We start from the raw sequence: 26,702 nt of genomic DNA on the forward strand, positions 1-26,702 counted from the left end.
TGTCATGTTCCACCTATGATTACAAGTGTCCACATTGCACATGTATATCGAATATTCTCTCGGAGCAATATGTACAGTTACCTGAAGTTGGCTTTATGAAATGGTCTCAAATCATTGCTTATTGCCTTAGAACAAATATCACTATTTATCCTGAATGTTCACCAGATTTATGATTCACTCGTTATTCGTCACCAACGTTGCGTAGCGTGAGATTTTTTCACATCTTTGCGCGTACGAAGAAGCGAATTATTGCAAGAGAACAAATTAATTACAACATGGTTACACAACACTAGCATGAAGTAAAAATCAAGAAGCAAAAATGATCATTGGCGCGCTACGATGGAATTGTCTGTTCGCGTCGTAACATTTGCAGTTAATGAAACATGTTGACGAATTCCAACAAAGAACGAAATCTGGTTTTTATGGCGCCTTACAGTGCCTCGCGTTGCGTGTTCGCAACTCGAGTTGTGAACGCGCAACACGACTTTTCAAAAGTAAGGTGCAATATATTGGTATTACGGTAGAATAACCGTAGATCTGGTTATATTAACAATGGTATATCAATAGGCACCCGTTAGCTAATAGAAATTAAACTATTAGTCTGGTGGCCACAGGGCATTATCGTGTCAACAGGTGGCAGAAGATGGGGTCTATGGTAACTTGACACTTTTAACATGTTTCTAATTTATTCATTACTAATTTAGTTTCCTACCGGTATTTTAGTTGATAAGCTAAGAGTAATTTGCCATTAAATGGTGAGTAGTTATACAAAAATAAATTTTTTCTTACGCCGTGTGCAGTCAGTCGGACCAGCTAATCAGAGCCGTAGACCAACATTTACCTCATGTTGTAGTACGGGGGTATTAAATTACCCCGATATCAATTAGGTTTGTTGTCAGTTTCCTGTCTCATCGAGCGACCGCCGGCGTTTGGAGTAATGATCGAAAACTTTAATTTACTAATTATACCGATTTCCAAAGCTAGCTGTCATGGATTACATAATTCAATATAATCAACTACTACATTATATTAGATAAAAGGTTGTTCAACGCACTAACACGTTCAACACTGCATCTTTATGGCAAGTCCGATTCTACAAGTGAAGCCGACGCCAGATACAGGTTGTTCTCATCAAGGACATCTTATGAAAAAAAACCTTCCACCAAGAGGGTTCTCTCCGTCGGCATTTAATGAGGGTCAATTACTAAGCAGCAATACAGCAGTGGAAAATTACACCATTAATGGTGCCCCCAGATCCCACAAACCATGTCTGGAGTAAAGACGATGATGAGATTTCTAGGCAATGCTTTCCTGATGAGCAAAGAGCTATTCCTAGGCAGCTTGTCCAATGGACCAGTTGCTCATGCAAAAAAAAAGAGTTTGCAAGTCTATGCGGCTGTGTAGAGTGCAGTAATGAAATGACTGACGAGATTGAGGATGGTAATCAATTAGACGGTGATGATGAGCTTTAAGATTATAATTATGTAATAGTTTTATTAAATACTTTGCAATATGCTTTCTTGAAACAATTAACAGTTTTTGATGTATCATGATAAACAGACTATGTACTTTGGTAAACATGCTATATAATAATCATACTAGTCTTCATAAGTCTTCATAGTCTTCATACTAGTCATCATAAGTACTAAGATACCCATATTAAGACATGATATTAATTAATCATCCAGAAAGTTGGTTGTCATCGAACATACCGCACCACACATTCCATCATACTGGTTACATTCAACATTTCAACCATACATGGTTTCAAAATACTGCATGGTTTTAACGTGCTACCAGTACAATAAATCTAAAGCTAAACCAGAAATTTCGCATATTGATGTCAGTTAAATAAAAAAGAAATAATTTTAATAATAATAATTTCATTTAAAAGATTAAGTTTACATTAGATTTGTTAGTTAGTCTGCGTCACAACCAGTGTACCCAATGAGGTATACAGTATAGCCTGTCAATCAGTAGTTGTACAGGTATCAATGTAACGAGTATGAAGAGGGTTTCTGGCAGATCAGTGGCTAAGGTGATGGCGAGAAATGTTTGTCATATCAAGTCCCTGGCGGCCGACTACAATGTAAAGAATCGCATCCATTAGAGACAATGAGTTCAAAATACAAAATGATCATATAGACATACAAGAGCTGACATACATTTATGGTGCAATATTTATCGATCATAACCTACCCGAAAAACGATCTATCAAAGCATGTAGCAATAAATTTAAAACTCGAAAATAGGAAGAGCTACAATACTGATTTGAACGTGTACGCAATGTGCATAGCCCTACATAAAAGTAATAGATGTACCCCTTTAGCTTTAACCACAACAATAATTAGTTAACTCATACATCGCATACTTCTGTAAGGTAATAATTGATATGTGAGTGCTATAACAATACAATATAATACAATTGATTAAAATACAACAAAATATGTATTAATATATATAATATGACACAACATAATGCAACATATCAGTCCTATAGCACAATTCAAATCAGTTCAATACAACATAATACAGCTATTATAATACAATACAATAGATAATAGTGTAATAACACAATAATACAGTACTGATAAGTTCTGCATGACACAATATAGTAATTTAAAACTAACCAAACCATCAGTTAAATAACAATCATACATTTGCATAAAGGTACTACACTTTGTGTTGATATTGGTTTGACGTTTCAAAGAGCAATACAGTCTCCAATTTTGTAAATAGGCGAGCTAAGTCTTAATAAAAATCAGCAGAGGCATTCTATATTACAAATAGTCCAGTATTACTGGTTTATTAAAAAAATACCCAATCTAGGTATTCTAGTATAAGTAAGTATAAGTAATATAAGTAGCTTATAACGTTATGTAGTGCTACCGTTTTAGCCTAGAAATTAAACAAATTGAGTTAAGCAATTGAGTGTATGAAACAGTGAGTGTCTGAAGACACAGCAACAATACCTACGACAGAGATTAGTTTATTGTATAGTTTGTAACCAATATGTAAAATCTGGACTGAGAAGTTTGACTTGAGAGTTTGATTCATTATAATCAACACCTATCACTCATTGATCCAACTGACTACAGTACACAGTGAAGGAAACGCAAGATTTTCAATAAAGCAATGCATTTAATCTTTGATTAATTATTCATAAATAATAAGTAAATGAGTTTGCTATCATCTCACCTTATTTTTTTCAGAGGTTTGAGATTCTTTGCAACTTGAGAAGCTCTTTGTTATTTCGACTCACTAGCAATCTTCCTCAAGCATTCAGTGTGGCATTTACATACGACTAACACTGCGAGCTGCGATCTGACTGTTTGTAGATAGTGCTCTACATCTTATAAAAACTTTGGATTATCACTTTTTTCCGTTAGTAAAACTTTGTTGACTTCTTAACATGTAAAACTTGATTATAATGAATTATGTAACTGATAATAGCTAGCTGTGGTAATCAATTTAAATAGAAGATACTAAATTTGCGCTACTACTAACCGGCGTATACGGCAGTTTCTAACACGGAACAGCGGAAACAGACTAAAGGCACAAATGTTATCGGTGAATGCAAATACGCCCCGTATTAAACAAATGCATAGATTTATGTTTACCTAGCTGATTTGGCTAATTGCGCATGGCGCAAGAGAAATCTCATTTATGCATTTCTACCCATCTTTTAATGGCAAATAATCACTGCTTGACAAGAATAATTCCGGTAGGTATAATAAAAAAGTTAGGAGATGTTTTATTCTATCCATTAAATCTAAGATTCGTTATACCCCATTGTCGTGCCACCTTGGCAAAAAAACGACACAAAAATGCCCCGTGGCCACCAGACTATATGTATGTACTGTAAAACTAAAGCTAATAGCGAATTATTAGAATTATACTGTGCCGAGTTTACAACTCGAGTTGTACAACTCGAGTTGCACAACTCGAGTTGAACAACTCGAGTTGCAAACTCGGCACAGCATAATTCTAATAATTCGCTATTAGCTCTAGTTTTACAGTACTTACAGTTTAATTTCTATTAGCTAACGGGTGCCTATTGATGTACCATTGTTAATATAACTAGATCTACGGTTATGCTACCGTAATACCGATATATTGCACCTTACTTTTGAAAAGTCGCGTTGCGTGTTCACAACTCGAGTTGTACAACTCGAGTTGTGAACGCGCAAGGCGAGGCACTGTAAGGCGCCATAGGTTTTGCACTCAATGCGGGTGATCTACCGTCGACAATCGGTCGATTTTCAGGCGCGTAGTCTGAAATCGAGCGATTCGTTTAGCCATCGCGGAGGACACGTTTGCTTTCACGAACTGCTGCTGAAAGATAACAACAATATGGTTTTCAAATATAGTTTGACGTTCGTTTGTATACTGTCGGCATTTTGTTTCCACGTATTTGGGAATTCTGATCTTAATCAAGAACAAGATCGTACTTCTAGATTTAAGCAACACGCTACTAGAGAGTAAGCTTGGTTTCTTTTGGGATTGCACATTTTCATTGCATGCCAGTTTTCCGAATTATAAAGCTACATTGACTATCTAATTTTGAGCCTTTATATCTTACAGAGTTTGGTTTTTGTTAGTTTAACTTTCAAGCTGAAAGCTGTTTTTAGGTAGTTTACGTTCTTCCTCCAACTTCGGTTTATTATTGCATGTAAAGTTCATCGTATATTTATTTTGAATATGTCTTTAGATTACCTTGTACTCATACCTGCCAACTCTCACGTATTGGGCGTGAGACTCACGCAATCACCTCAAAGAAAAAAGGAAAATGCGTGAGACTTTTGCCCCAATTTCCACAATTTTACATATACTAGCATTGATACATCAATTGCCCCGAAACCAAATCTCATGCATTTCCCCACTCTTGGGTTGGCAGGTCTGCTTGTACTTTTTAGTGAAACATTTTAACTGTTGTTATCTGTTTAGGATTTTTTTAAATTCATTTGATCGCCAGCAGAACATTGTTCTTATTAGTTTGCCTAATGCATGCGACAGCATTTAGGCGTAGGTGGAAGTATGATTTTTTTGTTGATTGAAATAATTATCTTTGAATAGCACGAAGTTTTGGTACATTTTTTCTGATGACAAATAACAAAGCTACTTAGTGTGGCTTTAGTTTATTTATTTAAAATTTTAATAGTTGCAATCCACTTATTGAAAAGGTTCTCAAGAGCAATGAATATACATAACCAATATGTTATAATAAATAGCATTTGAATGGCTTGGCTTAGCCTAATGAAACGTTTAGTAACTGAAAATTTTTCTAGTAAATAATTAAAACTAGTCAAAGTAACTAAAAATTGAATCGACAATATAAATGAAAAAGTAGCAAAACGATAATACTAACCTCATCATTGCTCTTTTTAGATGAAAGTACTCTTTGTCTCTTAGTTTTGTCCGAATACTTTCAAAGTAGAAGTCTTTCCCATGTTGTTCAGTGTAAAGATAGTAATCCAGTAAGTAAATAGCTTTGTATGAATGAGTAGTAGAGAGATTGCATGTGATCTTGTGGTTTGTTCTGTTGCCAAAGACAATAGGAATGTTTACGCTATGAATTGCTACTATGTTAACGCACATCACTCGCATTTGATTGATCAATTTGCAAAATACGTCGATTTCATTGGATAAGGAAAAAGCAGGCCCGGAGCAAAAGCTTCAGCCTATCAAAGGTTGCCTTTTTAGCAGGTTTGAAAAGGCTCTCACTCTTTATTGGTTGATTGAACTAAAAAGTCAACGGTTCCATTGAAAAGACCTCATGATGAGCTTTCACTCGGTATATGGACTGCCTGGCTAATCGCAAGATATCGAGCAATTCGTTATGCAAATATAGAGGTCGCAAGGGTTGCATTTTTGCAGTTTTCTAATTAATTTTTATAATTAGAAAGGCAATAAAAAAGCTTTTTTTAGTTTGCATTGGTTTTGGTCAATGAAATGCATACCTTCTAAAAGAAGACATTCTACTGCACACAAAGCTTCATAAATTTTAACGTTGAAAAATTTGATAAAAATTCATAAATTTTTACGGATTAGTACCTAAGTTCTATATCTATTTGTATTTAGCTTTCTGTTGTATAAATGCATGAACTGAAGCAAAGAAGGAACCTCTCCTGTCTTGCACTTGCTTTTATAACCTTCTCTCTACTGCGTCACTACTATGTTACCAACTTCTCGATTAACTTCTCGTCACTAACTGTAACTGCCATTACCAGACATTAGCATAGCCTGGGGCCACTAACCCCATTATACAATATGCCCTTTCTCTTTTTTTTGGGCCTTAAAACCTTCCAGAAATACAAATGAACTCGTCCAGTGACTCACCTTGCTGGTGGAGTTTACCTTATGACTGGGCCATAAACTCATTCTCGCCATCATCACTCCCGAGCTCCCCTGCACTGCCGTTGTCCTCGCCAGCACTACTCTCTTCACTTTTCTGGTCCCCTCCACTTCCTGCGCTTCCACCATGACCTCTGTAACTACCGATACCATCACTACTGTTTCTACCACTGCTTCCACTACCTTCAACTAGCCCGGAAACTTGTGGGTAGGTCAGCAATGACTCCTCAACCTCAGGCTTTGTCATGTCGTCTTCACCAGGCTCTCCCCAATAAAGGCGGGCCTTACAGGCATCTTGTGGAAAGTCTCCACCCGGGCCATAACCGGCTGCACAGGGGATTGCACCACAAAGCTGGGATTTGACATAGGCCCAGACCTATCTAGTGCAGCCTGACCCCCTATCAGTGCAGGTCTACTACCAGCAATCTTCTGGACTTCCGCCAATTGCTCGGTTGCCACCCTGAATGCATCTGCATTCTCCAACTCGCTGACTGCTGCCCGCACTCAGTCTGGCAAATTCTGCCTCTAACTTCCTCCACTCCTGTCTGTCAATCCTGGTGATCTTCTTCTGACATCCTTGTCCAACATCCCGTCACTAGACACATCCGCTAAAAAGAGCTTACTTTCCCCGTGATGGGTACCCGGTATAGCAGCTTTTCTAGCGCCACTACTCACCTCAGCATAACTCCTCACCTTCCTTAGGTGCGCCGATAGTTCCTCACTGCCCTTTTCTGTTTCGCTACTCACTGGACCACCTGGACCTCGGCGTGGGCATCCACTAACTGCATGTCCGGTCTCACTACACCACTGACCGATTGGTACCTTGTAGTCCTTCTGCCAGTGTCCAATTCTACCCCACTTCCCACAAGCATTCGCAGGACAATTCACAGCTAAATGGTCGCGCTTTGCTCTGCAAAGCATACACCACAACTTACCATTACTGCTATACACTACAGGCTTCTTAGCCTCACTACTCTCTCCGCTTCCCTCCCTACTACCATTCTTCCTTTCTGCAACTCTCTTTTCACTGCGCCTCACTAGTCATCCGCCACCACTAGCTCGCCCTCCAGAACTGTCTGCCATAGTTGAATGATCACTTTGAAAGTGTTTCTTTACAACAATCGGCAGCATGACGACCTTCTTTTACTAACTGCTAGTAGTAAACACTTTTTTTTTCTAGACGAGGTCTACCGATTCGGCCACTCCTGGTAACCGTCCTCCTAACTATTGCCTCTTCGTCAGGCCTATGTGAGGTTCAAGTCTCCTGAATACTCCCATCAGAGTCCCCACTCGCTAGGCCACTTTCAACCGTGGCATTGGGTGGTTCTTCAACTTCATCATTTAAACCATAACTGTCACGAACAACTTTTATCGTATTTTCTAGGTAAATCAGACACACTGATTCTGATTTTGTACTCAAAATAAAGATTAGTCCACTAACCTTCAAAGTCATTTAGGCTTTTTTAAAGCGTTTCAATATCCGTTTCAAAAACAACACAATCGGCATTACAAGCTCCGCCCATAAATATGTGACGAAACCTAGCTTTTTCAGAAACGGAAGTTGGGAATGTTTAGTCCGATTTAGAATAATAGAGATGGGTGTCTTAAAACTCATTATTATCTAAATCCAGCCTGTAAAATAGTTTCAGTTTTTTATGAAAGGGATATAAACTATTTAAAATTGCTCGCAGCATGTTACATGACGTTTAAATGGGCTGGACGCCGAGAAAAATGAGCTCAAAAAGCGCGGTTTTATCACGAGCTAGCGTTGTTATTGCGCTTTTTAAATATGCAATGCTAAATAGCTTATCTACCTTTCAGAAAAGACTGATATTATTTTTAAGGCTGAATTTAGATATTAATGGATTTTAAAACACCCATCTCTATTATTCTAAATCGATCTAAACATCCCTACGTAACTTCTGTTCCTAAAAAGCTAGGTTACGTCAAGTATTTATGGGCGGAGCTTGTTATGCCGATCGTGTTGTTTTCGAGACCGATATTAAAACGCTATAAAAAGTTCTTCATTACTCTGAAAGTTAGTGGCCTAATCTTTATTTTGATTACAAAATCGGAATCAGCATGTCTGATTTACTTAGTAAATATGATAAAAGTTGTTCGTGGCAGTTATGGTTTAAACTTTATATTCTCTCCCCACATTCACTATCTTTAAGCTGGCCATCTACCCAATATCCAGGGTTGGCAAAAATATTGATATTTTTAAAAATATCATATCGCTGATATATATCATGATATTTTTGATATTCATGATATTTCTTAAACAAATTACTATGTGTAAAAGAGTTTCAAGCTAGGTATGGTGTTTACATTGTGATTGATGTATTTTATAGGTTATATGAGACCAGTCAGCAATGTTTAATACCAAACACTTGATTTATTGTAAGCCTAGTATAATAATAATATTTATAAATATAAAAATATTCGTCAAACATTAGATTGAAAATCATGACATGAATGCAATGTGCAAACAAAATAGTTCAAATAGTAAATACACAATATGATAGTCCAAGCATGTTCTAATGTCCTATTCTTGTCTAGTTTAGGTATTTGTAAACAAACACCAGTTTGCCAGCCTTCACCACACCGAGACGACTTCTCAACTTGCTGTAAAAAAGTCCACATGATGAAAACACACACTCAACACTAGCAGTCAGAGTTATATCATCACATTTATAGATTTTATACTGAGCCAGAACTTTTAGAAGCTATTCATTGAAAGATTTTTTACAGAAAACGATGAGATGAGTTACTCTGTCATCTTTGTGAGTCAGTGCAATATGCTTACAATTCTGTCTCTGGGTGTCAAATTGTTCAGTTCAAAATCATGGATTATGAAATTCAAAGGGTTTCCAGCAGGCTGGTTTTCCAATAAGGCAATAAAATATAACAGTTTAACATGAGATGAGATAATCAGATTAGTGAGATAGTACTGGGATGAATATTTAGATCTGAAAAACTCTTCTCAACTCAAACACTAATTCATTGGTCTAGCCAATGTCACCTCCTTGGTCTGGCTGTCTTTGTTTGTCTGTGTTGGGTAAGCCTAATAGGCCTCTGCAAGTATTTGATGGTTTAGGTGTTATTTAGCATTTATAGACTGTTAGCAATAGTTGTAAGGTGAAAACAACGGTAAAATGAATATTTTCAAAAATATTGACTTTTTTGACCTAAAAATATCATATCGATCGCTGATATATATCAAGCGATATATATCAAACCATCCCTGCCAATATCATATCTCAACTTAATCACCATCTTCAAACAACTCAGAAAATTGGTATAGGTGTTATTATTAGCACACTCATGACTGTCGGTGTAAGTGTTAAGATCATGAGGGGATCTCTAGGTGAAATTGTAATTTTGGGGAAACATATGTTTTCTATTTCTCTTGATCTCCTCGAACCAACCATTACCCAATAACTCTCTTGCGCACTGTCCCTTCTTACTACCATATCTGCTGCTCCGGTGTCAGTAGGCGTCTTCACGTAAATGACCTGTCCCGGCTCAAGTTCTTGTAATTTTGATACCTTACGCTGGATATCCCAACTGCTTTTTAACTTCAACTTCCTTTCCCTTTCTCCACTTTCAAACTACTCATAATCTATTTCCCCTTTACTGCTTATGCCTAAATTCAACGTAACCGCGACTTATTTGTTCTGTCAAACACTAGTTGAGTAACCAGTTGACAGAGGGGTTGTTCTACACACTAACAATGCCGTATCCTTTTCTTTTTTCCTCAAACATTTCACACTTTTAACTACACTCTCCGCCAACCCATTACTTTGTGGGTACCGAGGACTACTGGTTACTGCTCTGATTTTGTACAAATCTGCAAAATCTCTAAACTCTACTTTCATAACAAGGCCCGTTATCTCAACGCAAAATGCTAGGGATACTGAAGCTAGCAAACGCGTTCTTCATAACATATATTACTTCCCTAGATGTTTGAGTGTTGATGAGCAGTGCTTCAATCTACCTGGAATAGTAATCAACTATCAACAAATATATTTCCATCCAATACAAATATGTTACCGAGTAAATCCCAAGGCCATATTTAACCATAAGTTGGTGCTTGACTACCCCATGGATGACACAAGTATTGCACTGCCTTACGAACTCACAAATGTCTACACTCACTCTTGGCCACCAGAAGTGGCACCTAGCTCTTCTACGACATTTATTAATTCTCTGGTAACCAACATGACACTTCTCTAAATACAGTTTTCTCATTGACCTAGATATGTATACCCAATCCCTGAAGAAAAGCAACCCAACTCATACCGTAAGCCATTCCCTCGCACTATAAAGCTTCAAAAGCTCACTGCCCAACTTTTTAATATCTTTCGGCCAACCTTCCATAACATACTCGAAACACCCCACAGCCTCCTCATCCTTCAACATCTTCGACCTTAAAGCACATAAATTACATAATTTTTTTATTGCATATTTCAATACATCAGAGTCTTGGCTTTCGAATGAGCTATTGTTTGCCATGGTGAGACAGACATTGGTTGGTGTTTATAGCATTTCCCCAGAGCTCTACCGCAAAAAAGTTTACTGGCATAGTCTTGAAAATTGTGATGTCGCAATTCTTGTTGTGTGCTTTTACCGCTTATTTATCAACTTCGAAAGTGACGATAATGACGCTAGCGGCAGGCGAAGATAGGACAACTCCAGAGAACGAATGAAGATGACAAAGGAATCGGTGTCATTAGTTCTCCATGTACATGTTATTTCTATGATAAGTACCTCAGACTCCAAGAACCATACTATATTTTCCCGATGATATTATGCACTAGCTCTTTATTTTTAATGCGATGTTAAGGGTGACAACTGAGACTAATTAATTTCAAGGATTGCGTGATCTCGCGAAAGTGCGATTGACATTTAGTCCTAGGGCCACGCAACCGCAGGTCATAATTTAATCGATGTGATTTCATTACCTTTATCAATGACAGTAAATTTATTGAAGCATAATTAATTAACCCAGAACATGTGTTTGTTTTGGTCGGGCGATAGCACGATCGCGGGCATTGTTGATTATCTAGAATCTTAGTTTATTATTAGTGCTCTCCGGATTTAACAGCACCGATTGTCACAGAAAAACGCAGCCTCAATGGCAGCGAAAGAGCTCGACAAATTAAGGCTAAATGAGAATTATGATGCCACATTTTGAGTACTTGAACCAAGTGTTTTTTTCCAGGACGTGTTTTTGACACCCCGTTTTTCATAGTTCTATTGTTCTTTGTGTATTAAACATAGGCTCATTCGAAAGCCAAAACTCTGATGTATTGAAATATATATAACAAAATTATGTAATTTATGTGCTTTAACTCTGTGAAATTGTCAGTAGTCACACAGCCAACTACATCAGTATTTACCTCTTCACACCTATTCACATCGCTTTCGCTGTAAAACTTGCCATTAGGTCAGCTCAAAGAGTCGGCCAAATACATTTGCTCCCCAGGTGTATGAAAATTCTGTAATTGTACCTCATCAACCTCATTTTAAACCTCGGAACCCTGACTGATGAGGCTGACAAGTCCTTTTCCCCAAGAGTAAAATAATCAGCTTGTGGTCAGTCCCCATCTCAAACTTTCTGCCTACTAGTTAGTAGTCAAATTTCTCACACGCTTAAGTAATTGCTATTGCCTCTTTCTCTATAATTGCTTACTTTTGCTCTGTCTCGGTCATTTTCCTCGACGCATATCCTACTGGCTGCCGCATATTACCCTCGTTCAATTGCAACAATACCGCTCCAACCTCACTTCTACTGGCGTCCGCAGATACATTATGCCTTTTATTTAGATCAAAGGCACACAAAACTAGTGCTTTAGATAAAACTATCTTTACCTTCCCAAAGCCCTTTCCTGATTTGGACCTCAATACCACTTTAATCTACTTCCTGACAGCTTGTAATTTGGTGTGCATTACTCCGCTAGCTCCCTGCTAAACTTGCATTACTCAAATAATTTACCATTCCTGTAAACCTCGCCTCCATTTTATTAGCTGGCGGTTTCAAAGCCTAAAACTGCCTCAACATTACATGGATCTGGCTTAATGCCACTCGTGCTAGCCAAATGGCCCAGGAACTTGATCTCACTTTTGCCAAACTCACACTTATCTTTCCTTAATGTCATGCCTGAACACCTAATTCTCCTCAGTACCTCCCTCAATCTCGATCAATGCTTATCTGCATCTCTCCCATATACTAGGATATCGTCCATTAAACATACTATTTCTTTCATACTACCAATAATCTTTTCCATCACTCTCTAGAAAAATTCAGGAGCCGAGGAGATATCAAATGACATCCGATTGAACCTATATTTACCTCAAGGGGTGATAATGGTTGTCAATGACTTTGACCTCACCTCCATCTGAACTTGCCAAAACCTTGAATTCGTATTTAATTTTTGCAACACCGTTCCCTTTGACCATTCATCGAGCAAATCTGAAATCTTAGGCAGAAGGTAAACTTCCTGCTTGACAGATTTGTTCAGCTCGGTCAAATCTTCACACATTATCTTCCCCCTGCTTTAGGTGCTATAGTTAGCCCTGAGCACCACTCAGTGGGTTCTCCAACCCACTCAATCACTTCATTTGTCAACATACTGTCTAAATCCTTTTTAGCCTGCTCTCCTAACCCAGCTGCTATTGGTCTAAATGAATATAACCTCACTGGTTCTGTACCTTTCTTTAACCTAATTCTATAAAGACTTGGCATAGTGCCTAGAAATTTAAAAACTTCCTGAACTCTCCTGCCGGCTCAAACTCACTGTTGCTTACCGCTTTGACCACAGCCAACAGATTCAACTGCCTCAACTCGGTTATGCTCCAAAAGTTTGCCATTACCATATCAGGTACACTTTAGTCTTAATAAATATATATTTACTTTCCAATTGAACTCCTGCTTTACCAACTGTTCTTAATTCACGACCGACCAACCATCCCTTCCAAAACAATCGATGGCTCCCCTAGCTGTAGGTTCAACCTTTCGGCCATCCCATCGGTTACAGTCGACACCTCTGTCCCAGTATCAAACGTAAACTCGACATTCTCCCCATTAACTTTCAGAAGCTGAACAATTCTCTGTCCTAGTCAAGGGTCATCACCATATTTATCTATAGAGCCAGATAATCTGCCACTTCTGGCCTTACTACTGTCACGGTACCTTTCATCATACCCATTTGTCTCGCGCCTCCCATTACGACTGTCTCTCTCATGCTTATTCATACATTCATCCCTATATTTACTCAACTTATCTCTCACCTCACGAGGGCATTCGCTGCCTCTTTACCCCTCCCTACTACTATCCTGACTACCATACTTCTCATAGCTGCTGTCACGGCTACCTCCTAACCTGCTGCTACCTCATCTGTCATACTCTACTTCTCTACCCATATCCCTACAATATCGGGATACATGGCTTCGTCACCTACAGAAAAATGTAATGGAAGGACAACTCCGCATTTCGTGACTACTACACTTGCAATTGTAGCAAACTCTATCTCTACTACTTTCTCTACTATTTGCTCCATTACTAGAAACATACCTCTCCTTGCTATTTTTTTTATACCTCCTACTGTCCCTGTCCCTACTATACTCTCGACCCCTCGCTCCATACATATTACTAGAAATTCCACTGTCATACAGCCCACGACCAAAGTGATATTGGAACAAAAGAAAGGGTACTGATGGTTGAGAAATGCAATATTAGCAGTCAAATAGGATAACTGCAATGGTAGCTGTAATGTACTGGGTGTGGGTGTTATTATATACAACAAACAGCAATAATGAAAGGAAAAGATTATATGTTTATATCTCTCCCCCTGCAATATGAGAAATGCAATATTGGCCAATATTAGAAGTAAAATGCACTGATATTATTAGAATAATCAATATTATTAATATAGTAATATTATAAAACCAATGCACAATTTTGTTTACATTTAAAAACGTCATAGTTAGCGATATCAAAAAGTTGTGGTATTTATATAGATTTTTAGAAAATCTGTACTACGTAGTCATTGTTCTGTAGTCATCCAAACTTATAATTAAATATCGTAATAATCTCATAAGAATTGTTAGAAAAAATATCGTCATTTCCTTTACTTACACTGCGTTGGACATCAGTTAGAATTCCAAAGTACTCAAAAGTGTCTAAAATGTCAGTTACTTTGAAATCGGCAAAAATGAAACGATTTCAGTACTCCTACGTTAATTGCAGAAACCTTCGGCAATTCGACAATGCTATAGACTGGTGAAATGTGCACGTTATTTTTTCGTGAAATGCGCACAATTTAATCGTTCTATTCTCTGTCGCCCAGCGTTTCAATTTCCGGTCTTAACTTTTATTAAACCAAGCTTTTCAAGCGTTTTGTGACGATTTTCGTCCAAATAAGTCTGTCTATTTGTGTATAATCCGATCAGATGGGTAAGTTTTTAGAGAATTTCGATAATTTACAAAGACTAAGTAACATATTTAAATAGGCCTATATGTGTTTTGTATCGTTATTATACTTTAACTAAGCTACAAAACGATGGTTAAATTTGTTGATGAAATTTTGATACAAGGATTCGTCTCATTGTTGATGAATAATTTTCGTAAGTTGTGTGCACATGCATTTATCATAAAAACTCTCAAACTTCGCATCCGCTCGTTTGGTCGTGAGAATATCATGCTCATCGCTACTATTTCCATAATACTTTCCACCGCTCTTAGGGCTACTTTTAGGAGAATATCTACCTCCTGAATCGTATTCTCTATCACCACCACCACTCCAGTACTGCGCACGGTTGTCACACTCTGACACCTACTCTCTGCACTCAAGAACCTGTCTGAGTTATTGGTTACTTCGTGAGTCCTCAATGTCTCATTCAACATCTTCCAAGTCAATTTAGCATTCTTCATCAAGTCTCTTACTTCTCTATCTCTCAACCCATTAACTGCCACTATAAGAGCAAACTTTACTCTATCTGCATTATTCGCTACCTCAGCATAACTGCTTAAACTCTCGTTGCAAGAACTCTCTATTGCTTTCACCAAGTGCCTGCCGTCAAGAGCTTATGCCCCTTTACCAACATGCTCTCCTGTCTACCATAATATTCCTACAAAATCTCCACTGCCTCTTCATAAGTGGAATTTGCGCCTTCCACCTTAAACCCCGCACCTCTTAATTCGTCCATACCACTGTGCCCAATATCTCTCAATACCGGTACTAATTTAAAGCTCTACCTCTCATAATAGGCACTCTGTCGCCATTTTCATAACCTCTTCACCCAACTGCACCCTTGATGCATCAATTCATTTCTTCTACGAATCTCTCCCACAAACCATCACCATTTTTACCAAATACCAGCTTTGGATAGCTGGCCTCTATTACTTAGGCAATTCACTCTACGCTTCCTCTTCTTATATTTTTAATTCACTCTTTTACAAATAATTAATGTTAATGCTCCCCTTATATATTTAATCATGACACTTGACAGCTTCGACACCTCCCAGTCATGACGATTCGTCTGCACAACACTATACCATTACCTCACCTGCACTCCTATTAAAGGGTGCCATCAAACATTAAACTAATAGCGCAACCAGAAAATTATCGCTAACGATAGCACCACACAAAATTTTTTTATAGAGATTATCAACTGCGCCATGTTGTATAAATAGATGAACTTACATGAACTGAAGCAAAGAAGGAACCGCTCCTGTCTTGCACTTGCTTTTATAACCCTCCATCTGCTGGGTCACTACTACGTCACCGACTTCTCGTCACGACTTGTAACTGCTGTGACCTCAGACATGAGCGTAGCCTGGGGCCCACGAACCCGATTATACAACACTTGATATTTTTATCCACCGTATCTACCTATGTACCTTGATATCTTTAGCTCCTGTAACTAGCTACCTTGATATCTTTAGCTGCTGTATAAACATACTTCGGGCCTCTAAGCTGATGTTCGTAATTGATGACAGTCGTTACATACATGTACTTCCCTATTAGTAAATGTATATGCACAGAGTCTGAAGACAACACTGATGCTATTAACCAACCAGGCAGCATCTTTAAATTACCATAAAACCTCTAATTAAAGCCTTTAATCATCTATAGTGGCGGTAAACTGGAGACGGCGTTCAAATAAAGGCTGGCCGCGTATTTTTCAAATGGCTCGTCCGAATTTTCGGAAGATAAACTTAGCCCTTTTTCGGGTGAAGCGATTGTCGCATATATTTTGCTCTCTTTTTCCGCTAGAGTGATAATACACCTTTTGGATGCAATAAATCGGCTAACTTACCTTCAACTTGTGCAAGATCTTTTAATAAATATGCATCAAGAAAATTGCAATTCGTTGACATTTTCAATTTTTACTTCATTCTAAATTTGAAAACATTCTTTTATTCTATATATATATTTAACAATGTTACATAAGGCTAATTGCACTCATTAACGTTTTTCCTACAGTTTTCAGCCAAAACTAGCTTTTTATGTGCAATAGAAGTGGAGTTGTGAGTATCGATCCATTGTAAGCCGTGTTAAGATAGCCGCAAGGATGCTATTAAATAAATACATGCAATAAATCTGCATATTTATAAGTTATATAATGACAATCTATTAAATGATACAAATATATGTTCATGAACAAGTGACATAAATGAATCATACTTGTATTACTGGCAGAAACAGAAATTAGCGTTTTTAAAACAAAAATATTTGCATCATTTGCTTGGATAGCTGCGTTCTGATTGTTGCTTTCGATCGAACGAACATCTTCTAGTTGCCCAACAGCTTCTACAATATCTTCTGGCTTCAACTTTTTTTTAAAGTTCATTTACCATCGTAAATGTAAACCCTTTTTTTGTATATGTAGGCTACTTCGAAGTAGTAAGACCCCGGTTAAACAAGGAACTACTATTAGCTTGAGACCGTTATTGATAATTTTATGGTGTTTCTTTCAAATTTTTAACGAAAAAAAGTGAAAAGCTCTGGAGTTGGACAACGGAAGGTTTGATTGTTTTTAATGTAAGCGATTCATTGTTAATACGATTATACGATTTTGTGGAGACTTTATTACTGATCACATGACATTATGGTTTCATAAAGATTAAAGATAGTTAAAGTGGTGGTCAAACGGAGGTGGCGTTCAAATAGAGGGGCATTCAAATAGAGGGGCATTCAAATAGAGGGGCCTTCAAATAGAGGGGCATTCAAATAGAGGCGGCATTCAATTAGAGGTTTAATGGTAAGTCACGATTATAGTCGATGGGTTTTTGCTTAGTTTGGTGTTTGATGTAAAGCAGGTATTTAATTTCTGTAACTTCACAAAACTTATAAGTTATCGCATGAGTCTGCCCTACACTCACATATGATTCATGACAGAATCACTCGGATCGAACTGGCAAGTTTTAATATATTAAAACTTGCCAGTTCGATCCGAGTGATTCTGTCATGAATCATGTTTCCTAATGGACATTGACAAACTAGCAAGCCCTTAGCAATCAGTTTTTATTTCATCATTTCACATATTTAATCACTATGTTTCCATGATGCGCAGTGCTTCGGAGTTGCGCTATCTCCGATTCATGGAAACGGCGTCTTCGCACTGAAATCACTGCGCACTGATCAGTGCGAAGCCAGTGCAAATTCACAGTAAGGAAACAGCGACTGCGCAGTGGCTGCGCATAGCTCTCATGCCGTGGAGACGGATTCTTCGAGGGCCATAAACTAGTACAAAGGTTGTCCTGCTAATCTTGTTTTTTTCACTGTTCTTCCGATCTTCTTTCACAAAAATTTAATTATGGTCTGCATTCACGAGGATGATGAGGTGATTACTTTCCTGGACTTTGTTATCGTTGCCAACACTTTTCAAAAATAGGTGGCAAGTCCTAAATTAACGTTTAAATAATATACTTAAAAATACTTATTAAAAATATATTACTATGTAAAAAGTGTGTTAAGGTTTGTAAAACCTTGTGAATGTTTATTGTAAATAAAAGTATGACGACAGAATCATAAAAAAACCGTTTATGACGTTCGGTATCTGTGATCGATTCTATTTCTCCATCAGGCGATTCGATTTATACAATTTCTCTTCTCTGGCTAATTTGCGGTATTTGCTGAAAACCACTGCGCAGCATGGAAACGTACAATCCCCTCGACTTCGGAGGGGGCTGCTTCGCAGTACTGCGCACCATGGAAACATAGTGTATGTGTCGTATCACACTCGACTCTATTACAGCCATGTGTTGGAAGAGCTACAGCACCAGATAAACACCAAGCAAAAGGACCAGATGACAGACCAAGAGCTCCAGTTTCACTACTTCAAACTGCATGACTTTGACAACAACAATCTGTTAGATGGCCTTGAGATAGTTAAGGCCTTGACACACGCACATGATGAAGCGAGTAAGTTGCTTTTCACTCACATACCGCTCTGTGAGTGGGTAGACTGTATCACAAGTAGGTGCCTAGATGCAAGTAGAGTGCCAAACATTGCTCGCTGCTCTTTCAACTAACCCTTTTTGTTCTAGCTAGAGCTAACTCTAGCTACTGCTAGCTCTAGCTTCTGCTAGCTCTTGTTACTACTAACTCTAATTAATGCTAGCTCTAGGTACTGCTAGCTCTAGTTAATACTAGCTCTAGTTATTGCTAGCTCTAGTTATTGCTAGCTCTAATTATTGCTACCTTTAGCTACTGCTAGCTCTAGCTACTGCTAGCTCATGTGCTCTTTTAGAAATATTATGGTGTCAAAGCTAAACCATCACGCTGTCCATATCCCACCTATTTAAAACTTGCGATATCAAGTCTTGTCTAACTAACAACATAATGTACATAACTGCTGCCGATGGCCATAACTCGTGTATAAATATTGTGAGCAAGGTATTGTCACTAGACCTACATGTATCTATTCACTAAATGACCACCTACATGCTCCTGAAGACCATGTATCTATTCATTAAATGACCACCTACATGCTCCTAAAGACCATGTATCTATTCACTAAATGACCACCTACATGCTCCTGAAGACCATGTATCTATTCACTAAATGACCACCTACATGCTCCTGAAGACCATGTATCTATTCACTAAATGACCACCTACATGCTACCGAAGACCATGTATCTATTCACTAAATGACCACCTACATGCTCCTGAAGACGGTGTATCTATTCACTGAATGACCACCTACATGCTCCAGAAGACCATGTATCTATTCACTAAATGACCACCTACATGCTCCTGAAGACCATGTATCTATTCACTAAATGACCACCTACATGCTCCTGAAGACCATGTATTTATTCACTAAATGACCACCTACATGCTCCTGAAGACCATGTATCTATTCACTAAATGACTACCTACATGCTCCTGAAGACCATGTATCTATTCACTAAATGACCACCTACATGTATATGTTCCTGAAGGCCATGTATCTATTCACTAAATGACCACCTACATGCTCCTGAAGACGGTGTTGGCACATTCACCCTATTTACCACCTTTTTAAACCACACTTGAGAGGAGTTAGTTTTCATGTTCTTATAGCACAGCTGTATAGCCAATGGTTCTCATAGCACAGCTGTATATCCAATGGTTCTCATAGCACAGCTGTATATCCAATGGTTCTCATAGCACAGCTGTATAGCCTATGGTTCTCATAACACAGCTGTATAGCCAATGGTTCTCATAGCACAGCTGTATAGCCTATGGTTCTCATAGCACAGCTGTATAGCCAATGGTTCTCATAGCACAGCTGTATAGCCAATGGTTCTCATAGCACAGCTGTATAGCCAATGGTTCTCATAGCACAACTGTATAGCCTATGGTTCTCATAGCACAGCTGTATAGCCTATGGTTCTCATAGCACAGCTGTATAGCCAATGGTTCTCATAGCACAACTGTATAGCCTATGGTTCTCATAGCACAGCTGTATAGTCTGTGGTTCTCATAACACAGCTGTATAGCCTATGGTTCTCATAGCACAGCTGTATAGCCCATTGAACTTAAAACCCCTGGAATGGCAATCACGTGACTTTTACGTTGATAATAATACGTATTGGAGTATAAGTATATACGTATTCGAGAATACGTATATAATACGTACCATATTGGAGAGCTAATCGAATGCTAGTTCCGTTTGTAAACAAACGGTAAAAAATGACAGAAATGTACATGTTGAATAGTTATTTTCCAGCTGGGTGTTAATAAAAGCTACTCCTACACAACGTTTAGAGTGCCCTGATAGAAGAAAACCTATTTATAACATATGGAGTGGGATATATCAAATGATAAGTAGATGTATAATAGATTTTCATGGACCATGTTACTCATACAAACTGTTGTATTACAAATGCATAAACCCAGCAAATGATATATTCAGGCAAATAACAACTGTTCCATTATATTAAAATTTATATTACATATGCATAAATGCATATGGAAAAACTTAGCACATGAAGTATTTCGATAAAAACAACACATAGGTATGCTGCCAAAACAGAAACTGTTTTCAAGATTTAAGTGATTATAGCTTATGAATGTATGATATGTATAATACAGTATCTGTAAAAGATGGAATGAACTACTGCAACAACTAAACAGAAATTAAAAACAGTCCTAATAGAGAATAATCAAAATAATGCAAACAAGGAAATGCAGGAATTAGTGTAATCAGATGATTAAACTTATACATACACGTTACAGAGACTGTGTAAAAGGAGATTTGTATAGAAGTGGATATTGAGCCAAGGTGCATCAGTTTCTTAGAACTAAATTAGATTAGGAATAACAGCACAACAACAGCTGCAGATGAATATTACAGTGATTATATTGTTACTGGCCTTTAAAAAGTACTATTTTAGTATTGTATGCCACAAAGATGCATCTTGCAGTTTGAGTGTAGGATTTTAGCATAATGATGCTGTCGGAGATCATAGAACGACTGAATAAGGTTTTTGATCAATGATGCAGTGGTTGGATATGCCATCTGCCGTATCCGTAAGGTGTTTCCCAAAGCATAACACATCACTAGATCTTACACTACTGATAAAATACACCACACAATGGAGTGGATCTGGCTTTGTATGAATACGAAAGTATTGATCTGCAACTAGCAGGATCCTGATGACATCGGCTATTGGACGCACCAATCCTCCATTGTTTTGTAGCTTGAGTAGAGTATAGAGATGTCTGTACTGGATACTTGACTTAGTGGTAACCAGCAACTGACGGCCAATGTCACGACAGCACTTTAGTTAGCTTTTGCACAATGTAGCCAGCTATATAGACTATACTGTTACCTATAACAGAAATTTGACATCTGAAATCATTGAGTTCCACAAACTAATCAACTTCTGGAGTAGCCTGTATGATGAGAATCTCGTTTTGAGCAGTAACATTACCTGTCTTACTAGCATCTGATTCTGCACCACATTTGCTGATAAGTTTGCGAAGGTAGCCTTAAACTGAGTAACAGTAGGATTATTATTCCAACCCCCTAAACAAAAGCATCAATTATAACAATTACATAAAATCAAAAAAAATGAATGTCTTATTCACATAAACATAGTACCCTTAATAAACAACAATACAACTAATAAAATAAACAAAAATAAAACAGCTCAAAATGCTACCATATCGCTATGTAAAATGAAAATGTGGCAATTTTCAATGGAAGTCATTCACACCCATCTTAGGCATAAAGCTTAAAGGTTGACTTGCAACAAAATTCACATTACCGTTATTTGATATGAAAAGATTCACCATGTCTTACCCTGTTGTGTTGTAGGCAGGGTTGTTAAAAATCGATGATTTATTTTAAATCAAAAAAATCGATTTCTATTGTTTAATTTGATTTTTTTATTTAAATCGATTTTTTTTTGTTCCAAAAAGATGTTTTGTGTTCTAAATTGCAAGTTATTGCTATCAATTTGGAATTTATGATTTGCAGGAGTATTAATTAGTTTTATTACAACAACTAGGAAATGAAGAAAACATTTACACAGTTAACACACGATAAAAAGGACAGCATAATTTATGTGTTGGACATTAAATCACAGAAACGAAGATGAAGAATCACAGAGAACAGATCACACAACTGCTAAGCTGCAGACATATTCATAGGCACTTGCTGTGGCAGCTGTCACTGTTTTGGGTGCTGTTTGAGGTTTCTAAAATTTTTTTAGATATAGCTATTTTAAGTTGAGCAACCTTGCAGCACTGTGCTTGACAATATGGTTTTAAATTCAATCATTGAAAAGTATCATTCAACATTGAAAAATATTACCTTTAAATGATTTCAGTCGAACGTTTTAACCTGCTGTCAAAACATGGATCATTGAAATGTTCGTTGCAGATAAGTGCTCAAGGATCAGGCTTATTCACTTTTCTGCGGTTGCGATACCATTGTAAATAACGAGAGTTCTCAGTTGCTTTGTTTGGAAATCTAAAAATTAAAATGAAACTGTAGTAGTTAGTTAGCAACAGTAGTAATAACAATAGTATTATTACTCTTATCTCCTTACTGCTAGCTAGATCCAGGTACAACAATAAATAATATTATAAGCACGACAAACACTTCCTTCAAATATAAATATTTAGAAGTAACCTAATGGGTTGTAGTTCCAAAATATTAATATAAAAAAAATTCAAAATTTAAATAATAAAAAACCTTCGTTCTGAAGAAAGAACATTTCACTCACTAGCTTATAAATTTATCTAATCACCGACAAAATACAGTCAAACTCGTACACTCAGTAGTGACACTGATCGACTCTCACTCACCCAGTGACTAGTGTAGTAGAACTAACTAGTGGCAGTACTAACTAGTAGTAGCACAACTATTAGTAGTCGTAGACTTGAGCAATAGTAATAGAACTAATAGTAGAAGTGACTCACTTGTGAAATGTCATGCCTTTTCCTTTAAAAGTCTATTCTTGCTGTTTTTGCAGTTCATGGAACAGCAATAGCACTGTGCACCTACACCCTTATCTCTCGTACATAAATTATTAGTAGCAATCTCAGTAGTCTGCTCCTTTGATTGAGCGGTGTATTTGTGACCTTCCATAGCTGTTAAATCTGAAATTAGATTTCTTTCTCACATTGAGCACAATGAAATTAACTTGAACATTAACTGATAATGGCGTCGGCCGGATTTCCATACTCGCAAATGACCTTTGCCCTTCCAGGGGTTTTTAGTTCAATGGTATAGCCTATGGTTCTCATAACACAGCTGTATAGCCAATAGTTCTCATAACACAGCTGTATAGCCAATGGTTTTCATAGCACAGCTGTATAGCCAATGGTTCTCATAGCACAGCTGTATAGCCTATGGTTCTCATAACACAGCTGTATAGCCAATGGTTCTCATAGCACAGCTGTATAGCCAATGGTTCTCATAACACAGCTGTATAGCCAATGGTTCTCATAGCACAGCTGTATAGCCAATGGTTCTCATAGCACAGCTGTATAGCCAATGGTTCTCATAGCACAGCTGTATAGCCTATGGTTCTCATAGCACAGCTGTATAGCCTATGGTTCTCATAACACAGCTGTATAGCCTATGGTTCTCATAACACAGCTGTATAGCCTATGGTTCTCAAAACACAGCTGTATAGCCTATGGTTCTCAAAACACAGCTGCATATCCTATGGTTGTTTCGACAGCTTTGTTTTTAGCTAGGCTTCATCATTACTTTTTTCAGTAAACTTTTCAAAGCATTTGAGAAAGGTGCAATGTATAGTAATGCATTCAATGCTAAAATTTCGAGTTATCTTTCCGTGATTTTTCAGTTTCATGCTAACTCGCTCAATCTAATTGAAGAAAATTCTTCAAAATCAATTTTTTCTAAACCTTGACTAATTTTTCTCCAGATGGCATAATATTTCAGCTTTAAAATAAATAATTTAAAAACACCAGCAAACAGCAATTTTGTAGTTATTGTGTGGAAGACTGAAGTTGGAAACAGGTGCAAGTGAAGAGATTGCCATTATAATTGAAAATAAAGTGTAAAAAATATTCATTGCAAAAATTTCTGTACAGTGTATTAATATTAAGTTCACGTTTTCCAAGTTAGACTAGCTGCATACCTCTATCACCACCCGTACCTACACGCCACTTGCCTGTAACACCTCACCACCCGTACCTACACGCCACTTGCCTGTAACACCAAGGGTACTACCTCTATCACCACCCGTACCTACACGCCACTTGCCTGTAACACCAAGGGTACTACCTCTATCACCACCCGTACCTACACGCCACTTGCCTGTAACACCAAGGGTACTACCTCTATCACCACCCGTACCTACACGCCACTTGCCTGTAACACCAAGGGTACTACCTCTATCACCACCTGTACCTACACGCCACTTGCCTGTAACACCAAGGGTACTACCTCTATCACCACCTGTACCTACACGCCACTTGCCTGTAACACCAAGGGTACACTTCGAGCCGTCTAACTTTAATTTAACATAAATGCAAAGTGATAATAAAGCATGTTTGTATTAATCAATATTTCTTTTATCTATTGATCTTGCATTACATTATTTCACAATCTACTTCTAGAAAGTTTTATGAATAATTCATTTTTTTCTAGTGGTTAGCCTTCTGTTACAAGTAATTAAAAGGATCGCTATACCAAATGAGTGTGCTTTTATTTAAAGTTAGAGTACCATAAAGATATTGTTTCTCTTATTATACAAGACCTCTTTTATTAACAGCTCTTTAAAGTACAGTATTAATATAATTGATTAATAGATGTATAGATACAGTATATATTAATTGAAGGCTTCTTGGCATAGATATATTCTTGTGTCATGCAGCCAAACAGGCCCATGAAGATGAGACAGCAGATGCCCCTCACATACCTCCTCGTCAAACTGAAGAAGAACTGTCAAGGATTATTGATGATGTTCTCAAGGATGATGATCTAAACTATGATGGATATGTTAGTTTTTACGAATTTATGGCAGAGAGGGGCAATCCTCCGCCATCAGCATAACATGTCTTGTAAACTTGTGATCTTCTGACTCTCTATGATGGCCATTTTACTGTCGTCTTCTCTCATTCCGGTACTTGAATGCTTGGATTAGTTGCACGTATCTTTAGAGAGTATGAAATAATAATTGTGGAACAAAGTTGCTATGCATTGCATACCTAGACAGTTCTAGTCATAGTGCATTAGGCTATATGTACTTCTGTTTTTGGATCTGATTTAGAGATGTTCTTATGACATAGTCTGTTTTAATGTTACAAATTTTATAAATTGTATCTATTATCTTGTTCTACAAATAACTATACTACGAACAAGGCTTTGCATCACCTTCTCATGTTGTTGGGAAAACAAATAAAGCAAACAATAAAGTTCGGCATGCGCAAAAATATTGTCTATCAATCACAAAAGTTTATATTAAGCTATGTTAGTATTGCCTTCTCTTCCTGTCATAGCCATGTCAGTTTATGGGGTTCCGTAGGTGAAAGCCAAATGAAATTAAGTTGCGAACATTTTATACAGTCCATGTACATCCGTGACAGCAGTCCACTTACAACTTACATGGCTAACAGTTTTACATAACAAGTAAAACCTGAACAAAAACAAGAAAAACTTGGAAAATCATTAAGAAAATGCAAAGATTTGAAAGGGAAAACGATGCAAAAAACTAGATTTTTTGGAGTGTTCAGAGGGTTTTAGGGAATTTTTCAAAGGGTTGGGTCGGTTTAAACCAGCCGAAAAAAAACGGTTTTCTATGGTTTTTTCCATTATTTTTTGTGAAAAACAATGTTTTAAGCTCCTAGTGGTTCATGTACAGTAGAAATGCAATTATATGTAATTATCAGCTGTGAAGGTTTATTTAGGACACAGTAGTAAAGTGATGGCAGAGCTCAAGTTGCAACTACATCAAATCCTAGCACAACAATGAATTAGTGAATTTCATTTTCAATTGATTTTATCAAGTGATATGATCTCTTTACTGATTAAATATAAAAACCATGTGAAATATACTAATCTAACCATCATCTCTAATAATGAATGAATACTTTCTCAAGTCTGGCCACTGGAAAAGGGTTGCTTATAATTAAAAATTAAAACAATAAAATCCTTCTGGGGCAAAGCTTTGTTTGCTAACTAGTATGTCATTTATTGGGCACAAGCCAAAGTAGTTGGATTGTTAGAATTCAGTTTATCAAGTTTTCATGTTTTAAAAAGTTAAAGTTGTGCCCCAAAATTCCAACATGCCTCGCAAACAGGATCTCGTTTGGCAGTTTATCACTAGAACTGCAAAAAACAAAGGTTTTAAGGCAAAATGTAATAGGT

At 37.4% G+C, this 26,702-nt stretch overlaps 1 protein-coding gene across 1 annotated transcript; it reads left to right on the forward strand.

Annotated features, from left to right (window-relative positions):
* Positions 1–4,215: 4,215 nt before the first annotated feature.
* Positions 4,216–25,753, forward strand: LOC137399876 (cell growth regulator with EF hand domain protein 1-like). The gene is made up of 3 exons (XM_068086128.1): positions 4,216–4,481; positions 18,619–18,785; positions 25,210–25,753. The coding sequence occupies exons 1-3, from the start codon at positions 4,228–4,230 to the stop codon at positions 25,386–25,388; spliced, it is 600 nt and encodes a 199-aa protein (XP_067942229.1). The 5' UTR covers positions 4,216–4,227; the 3' UTR covers positions 25,389–25,753.
* The last annotated feature ends 949 nt before the right edge of the window (positions 25,754–26,702 follow it).

Source organism: Watersipora subatra, chromosome 7 (assembly GCF_963576615.1).
Source record: "Watersipora subatra chromosome 7, tzWatSuba1.1, whole genome shotgun sequence".
In the NCBI taxonomy this organism is placed as follows: domain Eukaryota; kingdom Metazoa; phylum Bryozoa; class Gymnolaemata; order Cheilostomatida; family Watersiporidae; genus Watersipora; species Watersipora subatra.

Bases quoted from the DNA above. Each gene is read 5' to 3' on its own strand.
- LOC137399876 (XM_068086128.1), top strand. From the start codon at position 4,228: ATGCGGGTGATCTACCGTCGACAATCGGTCGATTTTCAGGCGCGTAGT. The intron at 4,482-18,618 runs GTAAGCTTGGTT...ACTCTATTACAG, and splicing joins AAGCAACACGCTACTAGAGA to CCATGTGTTGGAAGAGCTAC. The intron at 18,786-25,209 runs GTAAGTTGCTTT...TGTGTCATGCAG, and splicing joins ACACGCACATGATGAAGCGA to CCAAACAGGCCCATGAAGAT.